Below are 20,720 nucleotides of genomic sequence, written 5' to 3'. Positions count from 1 at the left end.
TGCGATTTCTATGCCGCAAATTGTTTGCAAAACAACACCTGTATGCAACTTGCCCAAATCTATTATACTTAGTACTTTTGGCATCTCTCTTTACTTTTCTACCCTGACACCAAAAATTACGGTGAAACTGGGGCAAATCCAGACCACTCCCCCAGATCCACTTTTCTGGGCTGAACAAAACAAAAAGGTGTCCACATCAATGTGCTACGCATCCCTCCAAAGAACCATAATTATGTTACTACTGTTTCATTTCCCCACTAACTACTATTACTCTACAACCCGCTTGTTTCACACTAGACTAAACAATCCTGATACAGAAATTAGCTTCGGCACAGAGGCCATAAAGTTTTGCAACAGTAAAGCACCAAGCTTGCTATGATGGAGTATTGCATAAGGGAATAAGCCCAGATGGCTGCTGGATCTCAACAGCCCAGGATCACTCATCCTATGAGTTTTAAGCAAGCTGGTAGCACTCCAGGCAGAGGTGTGGTGGTAGGAAGAGCACATACAGGTGAGACTGCACTTACCTGATTAAAGTAACTTGCCAAGTGACTCTAAGACAATTCCTATGTGGTTAACTCTGCCATGACCCTACCATCACCTACAAACACATACATTGCTTCAAATACGTTAGCTTTTCTCCTCAGAGTGTCAGGGGACGCAACTCCGTAAGAAAAGTTAGTGCTAGCTCTCTGGGAAATCAGATTTTACTCACATGCATTTAAGGATAAAAAAATAAAAAGTCTCAAAAGCACTTTTCATCAGAGACCATTTCCCACCTAAAAAAAAGTATTGGAATACTACATTCTAGACATCTTCATGGCTATCTGCATAGGTAGCTGTAGAATTTGTTTGAGGTGAGGATTTTTTGTTAACTGTAGCATTTCCTAGGGAGGTAAGGGAGCCATTTCTCTTTGAAAGGCTTTTGTCCTGGCATTGTCATCCCATCACACCAGCACCTTTCTAATGTAATATGTAGTCAAAACAAAGCAATGGAAAACAAGCAAAATCCCCAACCCGTTATTATTTTTAAGTATATTTTCCACTGGATTATTGTTAAACTGCTAATGTTTTTTTTGTTCTTCTTCCGTAGAATAGGAAACAACTTCCTACAGCAACTGTCCCCCACTGTGCAAAGTCCGTGACAGATCAGCCCTGGGGTCAGATTCAAGGCAGGACCAGGTAACACAGTATGTGTTTTAGCATGGGCTCACAATGAGAATACTTATTACAGGAGAACCTGTGGCTTCAGAAATTCAATGATGCTGCAGGAGAGCTCCCACAAGAGGTTCCTGCTTGGCACACAGACCCCCCAGTTTCATAATTCCTCAGGTTTTGGACTCGTACTGTACTGAAGTGGTACCTTAGTACGGTCCTGAATTACAATGAGGGCAGGGCTGCGCTTGGTAGGCAAACTCTGTGCACCATTTACAAGTGTTTCTGGCAGATGGCACACAGGGAGCTGTGCAATGGCAGGTTTTTGTCCATAATTTCTGCAGCTTGTTAATATTGTTCCACCTGCAAGGAAGTGAGAGGAGGCACAAACAGATGGGAATGAGGTGGCACGCAGACCCCATCTCCCACAGTGCGCTACACATAATGCCCAATTAAAACAAGCCAAAACAGCAGATAATTAATATTTGCAAACACTTCTTCAGTAATTAGATCACAAATTCAACCTTTTCTTTGGCCATTATGGCTCCTTTCCCCAGCCGAAGCTGTTACTGATGACGCTTACGCCGTATTCCTCTCCCCCGATTTGGATCTGGCACCTCATTTTTCATTAAGAAGTCAAGAATGGCTTCGCTGCACTTGGTTGTTGGTGACGGTGTCTCATCGGAGACACGCTGTGGTTAGCGCTGCAGCCCAGGATTGCTGGCATGCTCTGCTGCAGCAATCTGCCTGCGCTGGAAACCATCTTACCTCCTCTGGGAAGTGTGTGGAGACCTACTGCTGCAAAACGCTTCTGAAAGCCGAGGCGTGTTTTAGTCACACATTTTACTGTATTTTCCGAACTGTGAGCTCGCACAGCACAGTTTTCCACTCCAGCGAGGAGCGCGTGGGCAGCGCAGGCTGTGCGCTGCAGGAAGGAGGCACGGTGCACGATGCGATCCTAGTGCTCAGCTGCCTCCTGGGAGCCAGGGCAGCGGCACTAACCTCTTCTGGCCAACCAAGGTAAACTCACGTGGGAGAAAGACATGTAAAAGATGCCTTCCTTACACTCCTTAATGCTTATTTTGAGGATGCCAAATCTCATGGGGTACTTGTTTGCTTTTTTAAAAACTGATTTAATCTCAGTCATGTGCACGCAAGCTTGGAGTAAACCCACTGATCTGAGAGCAGTTACTCCGGAGCTCAGCTCAGATAAGAATCCAGATGCATGCATATATAGCAGCTAGGAAAAGGGCTGCCTGGAAGCAGCCTGTCAAAGCATGGAAGAAATATTGCTCCATTCAGGGGCTGTTAATGCAACGAAAGGGATTATCTCAAAACTATACTGAGACCAGAAAATGCACTTGGCTTTGACATTTCACCCCGGAGGCTCTTTCTGGGCTGCAAACCTCCTTCTTGATTTCCAGCACTTATTTCAGACGATTCCCTTTTCCTCCATAAAAACTAACCCTCATGTTCAAGCTGCTCTCAAGTGAGTTTAACCCTTGCACACATCACCTAATTAAAGTACATGCTTTCCTGCTGCTGCACCTTCAGGATCACAGAGCGCAGCCCGGAGAAAGATGCTGTCTGCTGTCAGATCCAAATGCTGAAAGCAAACATTTGAATCTCTTGGTTTTAAAGTCCCCCACAAGCTTTCTAGCCCCAGCCCCAAACACAAGTTCCCAGAACCAACATGCTTTCCACGCTCCCAGCCAAAGCTGCTCCAGCCCTGTAGCCTGAGCTGAGGAAACACGCTGAGAGAAAAAGCCAAAGTCATTTGAAATGCAGCTCGCAGGCAGGGCTGTTGCTGCAGGGGAAAAAGCTTGAAAGGCAGTTCATCCCTGTTAAACTAAATGACTGTGCTCACACTTCTCTAATGGGGAATAATTGATGGCAAAAAGCACCCTTGGCATGACGTTTGGGCTGTTCCTGCCTCACGCAGTCAGATGCGGCAAAAACAAGCAGAGAGTTGCTCTTTCTGCCCCAAAACAGTGCTCGCAGCCACAGAGCTCCAGCGTGAGCAGCATTGGTTGGGCAGCAAAGATGCTGTTTAATGCAAAATGTCAAGTTTTCCAAGGCTGGAGCTGTTTAGGGCCAGAATAAAATTTAGACTTAAAAAATGTCTGCAAGAACAGCGTATGTCTATATGCATGTTAGCTTGCACCTGGTTCACCCAAAATAGCTGGAAAATCAAAAGTATGGGGGGCACTCCTTGCAACCTGGATCACCCAAACTCATATCTCTGTGCCAGGTCAGGCTGAAAGCTGGGGATGTAGCAAATGAGTCCACTTGTAGGGCTCCAAGTCTGGAGTCCCCACAATTCTCCAGCTACCCATGCCTATGTGCTGACCAGGAGTGGCCACACTACTGGGGCAAGTGTATTCTAGCATTTTTGAGAAGTTAACTTGGTACTTGTACCAAGCTTGCTGCTCGATCCAGATTTTCTCTTGCAGCTGGTACAAGGTTAGCTTAAATTCAGTGACCTATCTATAGGCTGACTAATTTGATAAAATACAAACATGAGCCTGGATCAGGTCTGGATCAAACAGCTTTTCACTCACTGATCTGGCAGAGCGTAGGTCCAGTGCTAACAATCCTGGAAAAATGCTGGTGCATAGCAGATGGGCTATGATCTCCCAGCTCTCAGACAAGTACCTCCGCTGCCCCAAAAAAAGCAATTCTGGGCCACATCCATCCAAGTGTCCATTTCTGTCAGTCACATCCTTTTGCCTGTCAAGTCCATCTTGGGTAGTCAGTGTGCCTTGGCAAAAAGTTTTACGTTAACGAAAATGTCCTACTTTCCGTGGAAAATACTGTATCAAAACTTTCTCAACCAGTCAAGACTAAGGAGGAAAAACCTCTTGCAACTGATACCAGTAGCTAGTCAACTCTGTTTTAAGTGAAAGAGATAAAATAAGTACTTTGAGGGAAGGACAAGATGACCCAGGCCTTGGAGATGTCTAATGGATGATTAACTGAGGAACTGCTAATTAGGAAGAACATTATGTTGACATTCTTGAGGGAAACATCCTGGCTATGCCCTTGAATACATCACCAATTAACATAATATGAATAGTTGGCTGAAAAATAAAGATTAGGAGTACTGTAATGCGAACTATCCGTGAACTATCCTCATCATAATAGTAAAAATCACACCCCTAAGCTGGGAGACCCTGGTCCAACGAGAGACCCTTCCTCTCTGAGGACGCGCAGAATGATTCTGGCATGTCAGCAGGGTGCTGATTAGGTAACCAATGGGAGCCTGGGGGAGTGTACAAACATATAAGTGTATTGATTAGGGATTATATAAAGAATGGCTTGGAAAGCCATAACGGGTGCCAGTTTTGTGGGAAACCGCCTGGTACCCAGACTTGCGCTATTCTGAAATAAACAATATCTCGACTTAGCCTGTGGATTGGCTCACTGCACACCGGGTAATGAATCCAAACTTTTGTCGGACAACAGCTTTTGGCGACCCAGATGGGACAGCCATAGAGCCTTGCCCAGATTGTCTTGCTGGCTGCCAGCGGGGAGGAGGGATCTGCAGGACTCCAACATACACCGACTGTTTTGATCAGGGACTCCCGGGACCCTCTCCCTGTCCGGAGGTGGTAAGTGACTCAAGGGTGCGATGCCAAACATCAGTGAGATAGTGCTTTTGGTTAAGGTGAAAAAAGGAGTTAGGAGGCTTTGTTAAAAGACTGATTTGGGCCAGCATTTGTAATAAATATTTTCATACATGTAGACAGTGAAGACCAGAGTTTATGTGGGTACAGACCCCTTTGTCTGGTAAAATGGGGACTAGTCCTTCCTCCAAACCAACCCCTTGTTAACCTTTAGGGTGCATCCATAAGAATTTGAATAAGTTTGGTGGGGATCACCTAACTACAAGAAAGATGAACGCATGCAATGGTGACCTATTTACAAGTTGGATGATGGGAAAAAATGGCAGGAACAGGGTAATTGGGAATATAACATTATTTTACAACTGATGTTATTTTGTCGGAGAACAGGCAAATGGGATGAAGTACCTTATGTAGATTTTTTTTTCTCTATGGGACAACCACAAAACTAGGAAAAAATGTAAACTGTTAATGAATGACAGCAACGTGATCATGATGATGTCGGATAAGGAGAATAAGAATCTCTCCAGGTGGTGTTCGGCATGTATTATTGGAAAAAGGTGTTTGAAATAAAATGAGGAGGAAGAAGATGTACAGTGTTTTTTATCCGATTAAAGAGATTGAGATCGGGGAAATACTGTAGATGAAAGACAGGGAAACAAAGAGTATAGGGGAGTAGAAGGGCAGAAAGATAGTCCAGTAGTAAGGAGAGAAAGGGCACAACCCCCGGTAGTAATTCAGGCCCCACTTTGGGAAGCAGAAGGACCTGCAGGATTGCCAGTTTTTGTAAAGGTACCATTTTCGTCTTCTGACTTAATAAATTGGAAAAAGTCAGCTGGTTCCTACCGAGAAAATCCTAAGAAGGGATACGGAATATTTCAAATGATTGTGCTTAATCACAATCCTGAGTGGAAAGATATGCAGGTTTTGTTAAATGCCCTCCTTCTTCCGGAAGAGAGACTGCTGGTGGTAGAGAAGGCTAACAAGGAAAATAGGAGGATTAATGCAAGGGAAAGGACGGAGCTGTTATGCTGGAACAAGAACCTCCCCGGGATCTAAATACAGATGGAGGTAAAATGCTTGTAAAACTGTATCAGCAGTTAATTTTGTATGGAATTAAACACAGAATAAGAAAGCCTAGGAACATTTTTTCTAAATTATACCAAGTAACTCAGGGTCCTAATGAGGAAACATCAGTATTTTATGAAAGACTATGTGAAGTAGCTAGGAAACAGGCAGATTTAAATCCTGATGATAAGGCAAAGTAACATTTAATATGCTGTTTATAGTATAATCAGCCCCTGATATCTTGATGTAGTTGCAGAGAGTAGATGGAGTTTCACACAGCATCACAGTATCACAGATTTCTAGGTTGGAAGAGACCTCAAGATCATCGAGTCCAACCTCCGACCTAACACTAAGTACTCCACTAAACCATATCGCTAAGCTCTACATCTAAACGTCTTTTAAAGACCTCCAGGGATGGTGACTCCACCACCTCCCTGGGCAGCCCGCTCCAATGCTTAATAACCCTTTCGGTAAAGAAGTACTTCCTAACATCCAACCTAAAACTCCCCTGTCGCAACTTTAGCCCATTCCCCCTCGTCCTGTCACCAGGCACGTGGGAGAACAGACCAACCCCCACCTCTCTACAGCCTCCTTTAAGGTAACTGTAGAGAGCGATAAGGTCGCCCCTGAGCCTCCTCTTCTCCAGGCTGAACAAGCCCAGCTCCCTCAGCCGCTCCTCGTAAGACTTGTTCTCCAGACCCCTCGCCAGCTTGGTCGCCCTTCTCTGGACTCGCTCGAGCACATCCATGTCCTTCCTGTAGCGAGGGGCCCAAAACTGAACACAGTACTCAAGGTGCGGCCTCACCAGAGCCGAGTACAGGGGCACAATCACTTCCCTAGACCTGCTGGCCACACTGCTTCTTATACAGGCCAGGATGCTGTTGGCCTTCTTGGCCACCTGGGCACACTGCTGGCTCATATTCAGCCGACTATCAACCAATACTCCCAGGTCCCTCTCGGCCAGGCAGCTTTCCAGCCACTCATCTCCCAGCCTGTAGCTCTGCTTGGGGTTGTTGCGCCCCAGGTGCAGGACCCGGCACTTGGCCTTGTTGAACTTCATACAGTTGACCTCAGCCCATCGCTCCAGCCTATCCAGATCCTCCTGCAGAGCCTTCCTGCCCTCGAGCAGATCGACACAAGCACTTAGCTTGGTGTCATCTGCAAACTTACTGAGGGTGCACTGGACGCCCTCATCCAGATCATCAATAAAGATATTAAAGAGGACCGGCCCCAGTACCAAGCCCTGGGGGACACCACTAGTGACCAGCTTCCAACCAGATTTGACTCCATTCACCACAACTCTCTGGACCCGGCTATCCAGCCAGTTTCTAACCCAGTGAAGCGTACGCCAGTCCAAGCCCCGAGCAGCCAGTTTCTGGAATGCCTATTTCCCAGTTAACTGAGAAAGCTTGTAAGGTATGTAATAATCGAGATTAAGTAGAAAGGGAGAGAAGACAAAAAAGGAAACAAGATTGCAAAAATGCGAACAAGTTTGCTTGCAACAGCTGTGGTTCAAGACCAAATGTTGTCATGTGGTAAAGGATTTCAAAAAGAAGGAAGAGGCAGGATGATGGGAAATCGAGGCAGAGGAAGAGGACAAGGGAGATATATAATATCTCTCTCTCATCCATCTGACTTGCTGGGATTAAATCAGCATGTATATTGTCAGGAGGAGGGGTACTGGGAGAACAAATACCCCAAACTGAACTAATCCAGAGAGCCAAAATTAACAGGTGTTCCTGAAGAGGACTTGTTAATGATTGGCATGGAAGAATCAGATTGAAGGGGACTGGCAGCAGAACTATCCGGTACCCCAGCAGAGCCCCCATTTCCAGTAAAGCTGGGGAATTAAAGTGTAAATTTGGAACTGTAATTTTTTTTAGCAGATACAGGAGCCACTTATTCAGCAGTAAAGCTGCAAGGGACCATTGAGTAAATTCCCTATGCCAGTGACTGGGGCCATGGGAAAGTAAGAGGTTAAATCCTTTTTGCAACCAATTAAATGTGAAATTGAGAAATGAGTTTTGACTCACGAATCTTTATACTTGTCGGAATGTCCCTTGCTTCTATTAGGACAAGACATACTAAATAAATTGCGTGCTGAGATAAATTTTGAGAAAGGAAAAAAAACAAGTACATATTGCTGAAAATAATGCCTGGCAGGCACGAGTATATTTGTTACAGGGAAACTTTGAAGATACTTTGGGAGATTAACAGAATCACCTACCAACTGCAATCAAGGACGCAGTCATACTATTTGTATGGGCAGCCAGGAAACCTGGGAGAGCAAAGTCAGTGGAACCAGTAAAAGCAGAACTCAAGGCAAGAGCAAAACTGGTAAGGAAAAACAATACCCAACAAAATTAGATAAAAAATAATAATTAAAAAAATGGAGCCAAAAATTGAGGTGATAAAATTAACAATGGAACAGAAAATAACAGTATATGTGCCACAAGCAGTGGTTGCAGTTTTAGAAAAAAAGGACATCACTGGTTTTCACCCAGTTGTATGGTACAGTACCAGCCACTGCTGCTAGAGCAAGATGATATTCAATTAAATCTAAGTACTGCCTTGAATCCTGCTTCATTATTGCTGTTGGACAATGAGTAGGAAATTAACCATGACTGCTTGCAAGTTATTGAACAGGTATAGGCTAGCCAACTGGATTTGAGACACACCCCTTAAGAACCCAGATGAAGAATTCTGCACTGATGGAAGCAGTTACGTGGTGTACAGAGAAAATAAACAGGGTATGCAGTGGTGACATTAACCGAATGAAGTAGGAATACTGTCATATAATATCTCTGCACAAAAAAATGAATTAATAGCACTCACAACAGCTCTGGAGTTGGCCCAAGAGAAACGAGTTAATACCCAAACAGGCTCTAAGTATGCTTTTGGAGTGAGACATGTATACGGTGCTATGTGGAAAGAGAGTGCACTGTTGTCTCACAAGGCATCCTGGTTAAATATGGGAATGAGATTTTGAAACTACTTGAGGTGGTACAGAAGCCCAAAGAAGTAGCAGTGATACACTGTGAAGTGCATCAAAGTGGCAGTTCAGACACTGTAAGAGGAAATCGAAAAGCAGACAAGGCAGCTAAGCAAGCAGCTTTAGTTAGCACTATAAATCTTTTATTACCTACCAGAAAGACATCGATAACGACACCAGAAAATACGAAAAAGGAAATTAAACTGGCCGAATTATTAAAGTGTTAAAGATTCAAATGGATAGTGGGTTACTGCTCATGAACAATGTATTGTTACCTCAATTGTTACGGGACAACTGATGACACAAGTTCATTGGGAGACACATGGGAGCTGACACTCTAGTAGAAAATAGCACAAAGTATGCCATTGGAGCAAAAATGTTACTAATTGATAAGAGCATAACTCAAAAAAATGAACTCTGACTTAAAAACAATCCTAAAATACAAATAGAACCTCCTCCTGGAGATGTGAAGAAGGGAATTGCTCCTGGTGAGTACTGGCAATTCACAAACTCATTTTTATGAGTTACCAGCTGCAATCAATATAGATACTTACTTGTGCGTGGGGACACTTTTTTTCGGTTGGCCTGAAGCTTTCCTGTGTTAGTAAAGTGCCTACTGATAGAAATAATCCCAATATTTGGAGTAACTGAAGGGATGTCATCAGATAAGGGGCCTCAATCTGTGGCAGTACTCATCCAAGAAACGGCTAGGATACTGAACATAAAATAGGATTTACATAACCCATGGAGGCCAAATTCTAGTGGCAAGGCAGAAAGGATGAACAAAACATTGAAAGGACAAGTAAGAAAACTGTGCCAGGTGACCCAGTTGAAGTGGATGGAGGTTTTACCAATAGTATTACCTGGAGTCCAGGGTAACTCCCAGAGCTCAAGAAAATGTAAGCCCGTTAGAAATACTGTATGGGAAACCTTATACTATAAATTTAACTGGGAAACCTGATCAGATGTATGTGACTAGGAATCAAGCACTTACAGATTATCTTTCATCCATTTTTTTTTCCAATTCTTGGATACTAAATGATTAAAAGACACCAGAACCACCACCCCTGCTGAAAAAACACAAGCCTCAGAGCTCAAAACTATCACTGTGATAAAGTAACAGGTAGTGTGTTTAACTTACTACTGAGTCTGCTGAATAAAATGTCAAAATTTCACCAGAATTAAGAGGCCTTTTCCTGGATTAAGGTCTGCAGTTCATATCCAAAGACAGAGAGAACCCTAAACATGCAGAATATATCTAATTTGGAAACATGTAATCTTATGAGTTAGTATTAGATTTTGGTTTTGGCTCTAAATTAAAATCTGTAGGCCTATATTAAAGATACTTAGAAATGACCAGTTAAGTCATCAAAATGATTGACCTCCACGAGCAACGTGGTCTTCTATTCAGAACATGATGTAATTAGAGAAAATCCAGGAACTCTTATTTTCCTTATTAGAGAGAAAATATGAACTAGAAATGAATGATTTAGGTAACCTTTGAATAGCTATTTAAACATTTGGACACATTTCCCTTTCCTCCTTTCCAATGTAAGTCATGTGATAAACAAATTCACTTCATTAGAGTGCCTGAGTCCAAGATTTCACTTCCAACAGATTCCTGTCTGAAATATTTCCAGGTAATAAAGAACCTTTTCATGCTTTTTATTATTGTATGCATTACAGAAAGAAAACAGTTTATAAATGAAAATTCCTAGATAATTCGATAGGTATTCCACAGACACTTTTTTTTTTATAAGAATATCTTATATTCTTTAGTCAGGGTCTATATGCTGCAGTTTTAATTAAAATACTATAATAACTTACAGAATTCTGTAACAGGGATATAATTTTCCATTTAGTTCCATCTCGAGTCTCCAAAATCCTCACGTAAGAAACTATTTTCTATTAAATGTCATAACACATCTTCTTAAGGGGACCACATTCCCTTGTAATAATTCCTCTTTTAGTCAACATGACTAAATAGATTATTTCCACAAGATGGCATTAACTTAATTTATTGCTATTTCTCAGAAGCAGTACCCTTACATACCTGTATTATCTTCAAAAGGAGAATAAATGTGTTTGAAGGTTTTTCTTTAACCTAATACATTATGATAAAACCAAAAATCTTTCCAGAATAGCCATTAATGCTTATGCTCAACACAAATCTAGCATTTTCCTGAATCAATTGTACATGGCCAAAACAAAACGTGCTTCTCAAAAGCATGTTTTAAATTTAGTTAAAATAAGGCAAGACTGCAGTCTAGACCAAACGCGCCATGAGCTAATCTTTTTCAGCTTTGCAGAATCACTTGGGCTTTCATTCCTATATCTTTATTGCCTTTCGCCAAAATATCTGGCGCTAGCATCTCGGCATTTCTTGCCTGCATTAACAGAGGATGGCTGCTTTGATTTCCCCTTGAAGTGTTTAATAGGGGTGGGCAAGCCTTCAAAAGCAAGGAGCTTAGCTTTGGACATGCATCTGAAAGGTAGACTCTTACAGGGTTTAGCCTTCCTACAAGCAGTTAATCCCCATAGCCCCCTTCTGAAGGACAGAGCAGAGTTGTTATCCCTGTTTAACAGAGGGGGAAGCAGAAGGGGAGTCGCCCAACTCAGCCGAGGTCCCGGCGTGCTGGCAGAGGGCTCAGCTCAGCACCGACTCCAGCCGCCATCTATTTCATGGGCTGCTGCTATCTTCCAAAATCCCCAGCAGGCACACTCTCCAGTCATGGTAAAGAGGTCTTGGGAGGGGGTCTGGCCCACTGACACTACATAAGGTGCCCTCCGTGCCCTGCCAGCACCCCCGAGTCCACGGCGCGTTACAGAGAATATAATCCAGCTCGCACCTCTTGCACTGCAGCAGCTCCATGGCCCTCATAGGAACAGCAGCAACAGTGAGGCATTAAAATCGTGGGGTTTTAAGTAAATGGAGCAGGCGTGACATGGATTCCAGATCCAGATCCCAAGGGAATTGTGGATTCTGCTCTAAAGCATCAAACAGTTTAATTATGTTGGTGAACTGAGATCAGGGAGCAAATAAACTGGCTGCATGGAGTCAGTGGGGTTTCTGTTGCTGACTTTGCTTTGGGTCAGAACTTAGCTCCAATTGAAAATAGAAGCTTCTTCTGTAAATTAGGTAATCGCTTACTGGATCTGATCTGAATACCAAAGGAATGCTGAACAGGTAAACAGGAATTTGGCTCCTCTGGCTTGGTAAACTTGCAGCTTCAAATAACTTTATCGAAAGCAGTGGCAATGGAAACTGAAAATACATCACCACCACCATGTTACATAGCTGGTCTTGAAGAAAATAATGTGGAGTGTGTGACATGCTCCAAAAAAGAGAAGCACCATCCTCAAGTAGCTGCCTTGTAAGCAATGAGGACTTCTGCTCAGGGATATACAGGTTCATAAAAATTGTAAAATATCCCATTTCCACCACCAAGTTCTTTCTTTTTCCTCTTTTTTCTTTTTCTTCCTTATTACAGAAGATAATAATACACAGAATTACACTAATTGGAACAAATGCATTAGCACACAATCAAAAACGTGCTTTATGCAAAGGCAAAAATTCCATATAGTCCCTGCATTGCTATGGAAATGGGAAAGGGAATGGGAATATGTAAAGGGAAAGCCTTCAGGTGATATGCTAAGTTCCTGAAAAATACAGGTGCACTTTTTTCTGGTTGCTGGCTTTCTTGCAGATTATTAGATAGACACTGAACCAAATGCCCCGCTGTATAATAGAGCAGTGGTCTCATCTTCTAGTATTGACAATTAGGGTTGCAACATCAACTTTTAACAAACTGAGGAGCTGGTGAAAAAAATGACAGCAAGCTGTAACTGCCTCAGTTGGGAAAGAGTAACAGTGTACTCTGCAACCCACTCCTTGCAAAAAGCAAGGCAAGTGAGCTGCCAGAAAAGTCATGAGGGTACCTGCTGTGTTGCCTATTGCTTTCATCTGGGTGGCTCTCCAAGTCAGAAATACGCCATCCAGCAATGCTTTGGTTGATTTGTTGGTTGATACGAGCTTGTAAAGACCAGCTTCAGACATCCAGCTACAACACAGCATCCCAGCCAGGGCCACTGCTAGCAGAGCAGAGTAAAAGATGAGGAAAATAGAAATTACTCCCCTAGGATAGGTCTGATCCTATAAAGCAGAGCAACCCCAGCTCTGCTGCTAAGTCAGCAGGGCTGGCAGCTCCTGGATGCATGGCCCCAGAGGCTGCAGTGCCCCTTCTGTTTCTCTGTGTGAAACAGCAGGAGCTAGTGCTCCGGGGTTCAGGTTCAGTGAGACAAATGGCTCACGGCTCAGAAAAAACTGAATGCACAAAGTTGTTCCTGATTTTAAAACAATTAGGTTGTATGTGGCCACTGCAGATATGCAGCATGCATAATTACATCTATATTTTAAGGAGAGGAAAACCTGCCGTGGTTTGAGTCTTTCCCTGATCCAGCTATTTATTTTGATGCCTCTCTTGAAAATTGTGGCCTTTGGAGCTGTATCCTGCCCACCTCTCCCAAGGTACACATTTCACATCTTTAGCCTCTTGAAAACAAGCTTTCTCACCCTTCAGGATAAGAAAACAACAACAAAAAATACAATTTGAAGTTTAAAGACAATAAATTGATCTCCCATGAAATTTTTCAGGTTTAGGCAATATTACTTTTTTAAAGTTCTGATTTAAACAACTAAGCACTTGTAACCCTCAAATGAAAACTAAATACAAGAAATATTACCTCCAAATACTACTGTTTTGCTAAAGTCAATTAAAGAAAACATTCAGCCAGGTTGACTTATCTCATATCCCTCTCCCCTGAGGCATGGCTGCAGACAGAAGGAGAATTGTTCAAAATAACCCATCAGCCTCCAGAAGGCAAGGCCCAGCTGTATAATTAGCCATTGAGCAAAAGGCTTGTTCCTTGTTCCTTTCCATTTACAACATCTTTTACATAAATCTTTGGGACCTTACTCAATTTTTATTGAAAACAAAACGCTTGACATTTTGCTCAGGTAACTACAGAGCAACACTGAATTAGGATTTCAGGCTGTGACATGTATACGCAAGCGTGTAAAACCGTAATATCCACAACTACTAATAAAAGGCTATTACTTGAAACAGAGGTAGAAAAGCACCTTCTAGCATAAGCCCAGAAACACAGGTCACCAAGTTCTTGCCATCTGACTCAGTACTTCTGTCTAAATAAAGCTGAATGACCACCTCCGAGTTGTAAACTGAATTTTATAGAAGAAACTGCAAGGCATAGGAAAAGCACTTTTCAAGACGTAACATAAGAAAACTGCCAAAGGCTGTTCTAAATAAAGAACACGACTCCTTACGAGAGCCATCACTATTAAACTGCCACGTTCCCGAGGAAGAGAAAAAAACATCATCATTTTAGTTCTGCCATAGTCAGGAATGCTCACAGAAGCCCTCTTCACTGCTCGTGTTGTTTTGAACCCAGAGGATTTAAAGAGAGCTCATTTCTTAGTAACTGAGCCTAGAAATCAGCTCTCAAGATCCTTTGGCTAGAAAGTGTCCCCTTCATCAGTGCTCGTGGTACCTGCCGTCTCCCTTAGCTGTGGGGTTTTTGCCTGCCAGCCTGGGCTAAGAGCAAAGAACACATATTGCAAAGCAGGGCACGAGTGATCTGAGCAAAGCAGGAGATCCAGGGACTCCAACACAGGTTTATTCTAGAGAAATCATTTAATCCCCCCCACCTCAGTTTTCCTGCCTGAAAAAAAGGGGGGGGCAACTGTCAATTACCTACTTTGTAGGTCATATATTTGCAATGCCAATAGGGAGATGAAAAGCATTATACAAACTATATGCACACACGTTAACGCTGATTAATTTTCTCTGTGCAAACATCTCCCTTTTTCTTCTTCATTGCCCCTCCTCTCATTATATCAGCAGTCTCATCTGGAGGAGGACAAGGAACTGCTGACAGCTGAAGTATTTTCCGCAGTTGTTCTTTTGAGATTCAGAAATGCAACCACTCAACACAGCCTTGTGTTCAGCTGACTGTTCCTTAATAGCTTTGCGCTTTCATGTGTTTCCTCATTTTCTGTTACATGAATTTAAAGCAATCTGATTTTCAAGTTAATTTGAAATGATGCAAGATCCATTAGTTGAGGGTATCATTTGCAAAATAACTCAGAGGGACAACTTTCACTCTCTATACTTCTAGGTATACTCCCACCAGACAAAAGCAGGGCTAGTAATGTGAATAAAAGCAGTAGGATTTGACCCAAAAAGCAAGTCAGTATACAGCAGAGCACAGAAACATAGCCTGTGTAAAAGGCTTGCAGTAAATGCAATAACTCTAGTTTTATACCAACGAGCAGTCTTTTTGTGATAATACTTACACAAAGGATTGTCAGAATAAGCAAAGGCATTGCAAAAGAAAACCTGTAAGCGTGTTTTTCTAGGATTTTTGGAATTACACAAAGTACAGTGTAAACAGTGGAATAAAATTATTGTTTTAGTTATCACAAAGCAATCCAAAGTGAAATCGAGGACTGTACTTTGTTGACAGCTCCATAAGGACAGCTCCCATTAGAGATAACAGGAGCTGACCCTCTGCACCTGCAGGTAGATTTGGGCCTACTGACTTGCGACATTCAAGAATGACTGTTTATGCTCATGGCTGGAACAAACTTCAAGGGCACAGGCTGCCCAGAGAGGCTGTGGAGTCCCTATCCTTGGAAATACTCAAAAACTGTCTGGACATAGTCCTGAGCAACCCGCTCTAGGAGGCCCTGCTTGAGCAGGGGGTTGGACCAGATGATCTCCAGAGGTCCCTTCCAACCTCAGCTATTCTCTGATTCTGCAAAATGGGTAACTGTCTGGTGCATCTTGGATAAATGTCCTCTAACTGCCACTGTAGCCACCGGTCTGGATACTGTGGAGATGTCAAAGTAATGCCTCAAAGCTGTCCTTGAGTAAAAGAAATGGGAAGAACTCAGACCGCTAAAGCAACACTTGTTAAGAGGCTGGAAACTGGAGGAAACCCTGGGGCAGATGCTGAGGGATGGAGGAGGGGCTGGATTTTCCTCATCCTCTTCCACAACTGCAAATCCTCCGCTCATAGATGTGTCTGCATACAGGCAGAAGGTCAGGTACATATTCCACAACTCAAGTCAGCAGCCTTTTAAGACAGCAATACTGTCATCTTTGTTTTCACTGATCACCTAATGTAGAGGGAAAGCTGAGCAATACCACAATAAAAATGACAAGTTAAATCTTCAGACACTGTCCTTAAGGTAGAGACATTGACAATTAATAATGTGAGTTGATAATGCTTTCAGAAAGAGTGGTGGGGAACAATCCTCAAGAAACAACACCTCATCACTGTATTCAGCTGTTTCAAACCCATCAAAATCTGTGTTGAAAAAAAGAAATGAATTTGGCTAGCTTTACTCTGGACAAGCAATCTGCTGTCAAATGACTATAAAATCCCTCATACTATCATGCCAAACCTCAAAGGCAGAGAGCATACTGACTACCAAAATAATGTTTGAAGTATTGCAAAAGGGAAGAAATAATCTTGTCTGCTTTTAGAAAATGGGATGGTGGTCTCATTAGAAAGGAATTCAATTGCAATAGTTACCTCGGCATGTAAAGGACTCGCTCTGCCACCACAAATCCCACCCTGAAGAAGAGGTTGCTGGCTGGGATGAATGGGAAAACCAGGAACAACAAGCCAACCAAAACTTCTTTATGTTCCAGTTTCTGCAATAACAGAAAATTAAACAAATATCAACTAAAAAAAATCCAATTTCATTCACCACTAAATTTCCCCTTTCCTTCTGATATTCTTATTCACAAAAAGAAGCAACTCAGGTTAATGTTTGGTATGTTTTGCATTTAAAGAAATTATTTCAAGATACTGTTTTTCCATATTTGCATACTGTCTGTGCATCTGCTGTGTCCAGAAAGTGCAAAAAGACTGACGACAGGACATACTATTCTCAGTATCTCTCCCAATGTCAGTTCTATTGTATGCAGCTCTCCTGAGATGTCACAGATAGCACCTCAGAGGCACTCCATATTGGTAATAGTGTGAATGTATATATTAACATGTCCATCACAATATGGCCGTATGAAAATATACAAGTGCATATCACACACAGACTGTGGTGTGCAATCCTAAGTGTTCATAAATGAGGAAAAGCTGTTCAATCAGTCACATTTTATGTACAGAAAACTAGCCCCAAATGGCACATTAATGCAGTCATTTTATCCCTTTCAAGACAATACGTAAACTTGAAATGGTAGTTTCTCACACAAGGTCTCTGTACTCATACAGAGCTGGAAATTTGAGGCTTACTATATATTAAAGCTAATGTCTTTCACTTAAGCTCAGTTAATGCCCTTCACTTGAGCTCACTTCAACATTGCTCTTTGAGGAGAAATCTAATCGCCACATGCAGTTCAAAACAACTGTGATTTGCGTGGCTGCCACAAAAATCTCAGGATGCAGTTAACCACCAGCAGCCCCCGTTCCCACCACAGAAAGAGCAAAGCCTCCTTAGGCAAGTTTAGCTTCACTATTAGCTCCACCCCAAGATGTTGAATCATTTTGTGCTTTCTGTTGGTTATCTCAAAGGATAAAATCAGGCTAACAGAAATGTAGTATTAGGTCTGTAAAATCATCCAGCCAGGCATTTGTGCTTTCCTGCCCTGCCTGTGATACTGCTGTCTCATCAGTCACCACAGCACCGTTCTGCATCCATTTAAAGAAGTCTCGTTTTGTCACATTTAGAAACAGATGCAAGCAGAATTGCTTAATGGTTGTAGTACTTTCTAATTGTTTTGGGCAATTTCTCAGCTTCAGAGAACAAATTGACTTACAAAGCTTTAGGTGGGGGGGCCTAAATTTAGAAACACTGAATGAGATTTTTGAGTAGAGGAGCGGAGTCCAGTCAATGATGTGGGGCCAAGCAGTACAGCCTGCCTTGCTTTTGCACACCTAGAGACTGCGACACCAGTTACCACTGCCCTAATCCATGACTGAAATTCAGAAGTCCCAGTGTTAAAATCCTGTTCTGTGGAAAAGACAATGAACATTTTCCATGGGCACAAAAATCAAGGGTACATTTTAGAAGGCTAATCTGGCACACAGCCACGTATCAACCCACTACAACTACAGGACTGAATCATTTATACATACTAAGCACATTTACTGAGGACAGGATCTATCTTTTCTAACTTTAGCCATCTGAAAGCTAGCCATTTAGGCTGGACTCAGTATCTAATCTACCACTTTAGTCAATGAAAAGCACACTCGGCAGGTGACTAAGCATCCTAAGGGACTACAGGGGTGCTACATCATACACCTGCTGCAGGGTCTTCTTGACCTCTGGTCCAGAAGAACTGTGTTTAGGTGGTTCAAATTATGTCTTCTCGGAGTGTGTAATGCTATCAAGGTTGTCCAGAGGTGGACCATGTTGGTGCCTCAGCTGTCACACAAGCAAGAATGACAAGCAGTATCCTCATAGCTTCTCAAACACACCAGCGGCACGTTACTTCTCACAACCACTCAGCAATACCCTTCTCGCAGACTTTACTTACCAGTTTGCATTACCAGGTTCAGCCTGTTAGGTGAACACTCTTTGAGAAAGAGATACCACTGTACAAGCATGAATGGTACCAGAGACCATTTAGAAGGAGAAAAAAAAACGTAGATTGACTTTCACATAGATAAAAGTCAAGACTGAGTCTGAATGATGTAGATATACTTGCCACAGAGAGAAAACTAAGTTGGAAGAATGTTTTAGGAAAACAATCACTTTCTGAAGGCAACTTTTCAACCAGTACCAACTTCTAAAAAGGTATCAGCAGTCCTGCACTGCAAAGACGTTACACATTGAGCATTTGCCCCCAAGAATGAAGGGAACCAACAGACTCTCTCCCTCAGCATTGGGGCCCCACCAAGTAGAGTGTTTGGAAACCCCTGAGTAAAAAAGGACCTGATGTTGCTTTAACAGAGAGTCTTTCTACACCTAGTGAACTGCTGGTTCACAAAAAAAATGCACTGACTTCCCCTGGATTGAAGAAGAAACACAAGGCAGGGAGAGAAACAATTCATTTCTCCAGGCACCTTTATTAATACCCACTTTAAGCAGCACCACAATTACCTGCTTGTTGTCTACTTTTTCAGTGCATTTAAAACACAGTTACTACTGCCTTCCTGGTGTCACAGCAAAACCTAAAATACATTATTCCCAGAGCTGAAACTGACACCAATCCATAAAGCTGACGAGCAGAGGTGCCCAGTAATGGTCATTTGGGCTTGTAATTACAATGGAATTGGACAGAAAAAAGAACGGATTAAAAATTATTTCTCAACTCTGAATGCAGCAAATTATCAGTCCTAGCTCAAAAAAACTCTGGACATGTATTCCATTCCTCTCCTGCCCCTTGACACTACTTTCCCTTCCCACCTTGTCTGGCCTAATTTTGGTGCCCACGTGCTGCCATCACTCTACCCCATGACTCTGACAACAAAGACCCAGAGGCACAAGAATGTATGTTGGGCCAGAGGGTGTGCACAGCTAATGCAGAAAATGTTCCCCACGACACACTCTCACTCTAAAATGAGCCAGCTATCAAATAGTTCCCCAGTTGTTGTTTGTTAAATCAATAACTGGGGAAGCAACCTCTAGTTAACCTCTTTGGGAAGGACACGGTGTTACTCAAGGCTGCAGCGCTGCAGATAAGCAAAAGAAACTGAACGCTGGAGAAAGACAAATAAAACCTGCATATCCAATGCGAAAAAGGAAAATGTGGGAATTGGCCAGACTGAAGGAGAAAACAGTATTGTGGGCCTTTTCTTCCGCACAACAAGTCACAGCTCTGGACTAATGTCATTGAAGGCTGCCAGCTCAGTCCCTCCGGCAGGGCTCCGAGACTGGAAGCAGCACTGTGCAACAGCTTCGCGGAGAAGCAGAATCCTCTGTGGCGCCACTGCCTTCTGAAACAAGACGTATCTGGCAGCACCCTTTTTAAAGCATTCAGTTCAGGCAGAGGCTTTTGTTAAGACCTGGTCCTTGAAGGCCTTTAAGTTTAAGGGCACTGGGCTAAGCATTGTTTGGTTGCGTTTAAACTTTCCCATTTTAGGAACACAAGGTCAGTGTTTTTAAACCCTTCTATGGTTTAGCTCTAGCCCCGTGTGTCAAAATGGCACCCCAGCCAAAATAACAAAGCGGTTATTTTTTGTTTTAGGGGGAAACAATATGTGTTGTCTTTGTTATTCTAAAACAAACGCACAAGACAAAGAAATGAAACCCACTGGTTCTGTGACTTCCATTCCCATTACATCCCTTACCATCCCCACCCTACACGTTCCCCTCACTGTACCATGGCTAGAAGGCCCCAGCTAGGCTTTGGCTGGTTTTGTGTTACGCATGGTCTCGCTGGCGAGACATCCCACTGTGGCTCTCATCCCACAGCGGCTCTCATCCCGCAGCCACTCCAGAGCTCGGGGTTTGGGTTTCTCTCCTCCACCCACCATTATCTTTTCCAAAACTTTTAAGCACACTTTGTGTGCTTACACACATGCCCTGCTGCTGTGCCCTGCCTGGGAGGCCTGGCAGTAGGATCTTCCATCGAACACAAGCCATAGGAGATTGCCCTCCCTGTTTTGTTGAAACAACAAAGACAACATGCAGCTTGTTACATTTTTCAAAATTATTTGGTTGGTGACTTACTGTTTAATTACTCTGGTCATCTGAGCCACTTATGAGACAGCTGAGCTAAAGGTGGCAGAGCCAACATATTCCAAGTGCCCAGAGCAATAGTAAAAGCTTTTAAAGGGGTAAGGAATTCTGCTTGTCTTTTTTCCCTTAAAATAAAAAGGACTGAAATTACAGA

At 42.9% G+C, this 20,720-nt stretch overlaps 1 protein-coding gene across 2 annotated transcripts in view; it reads right to left on the bottom strand.

The window, feature by feature from the left end:
- Positions 1-20,720, bottom strand: part of TMTC1 (transmembrane O-mannosyltransferase targeting cadherins 1) — a 153,165-nt gene that overhangs the window by 52,975 nt on the left and 79,470 nt on the right. For both annotated transcript variants that reach the window (XM_048057941.2, XM_048057945.2), the window contains exon 9: positions 16,456-16,577. In XM_048057941.2, the coding sequence (XP_047913898.2) occupies positions 16,456-16,577 (122 nt within the window). The remainder of the gene's footprint in view (positions 1-16,455; positions 16,578-20,720) is intronic.

The sequence above is a fragment of the Anser cygnoides genome, chromosome 1 (genome assembly GCF_040182565.1).
Source record: "Anser cygnoides isolate HZ-2024a breed goose chromosome 1, Taihu_goose_T2T_genome, whole genome shotgun sequence".
NCBI lineage: Eukaryota > Metazoa > Chordata > Aves > Anseriformes > Anatidae > Anser > Anser cygnoides.
The sequence above is the reverse complement of the archived record's forward strand: the minus strand, read 5'-3'. Positions and strand labels throughout refer to the sequence as shown.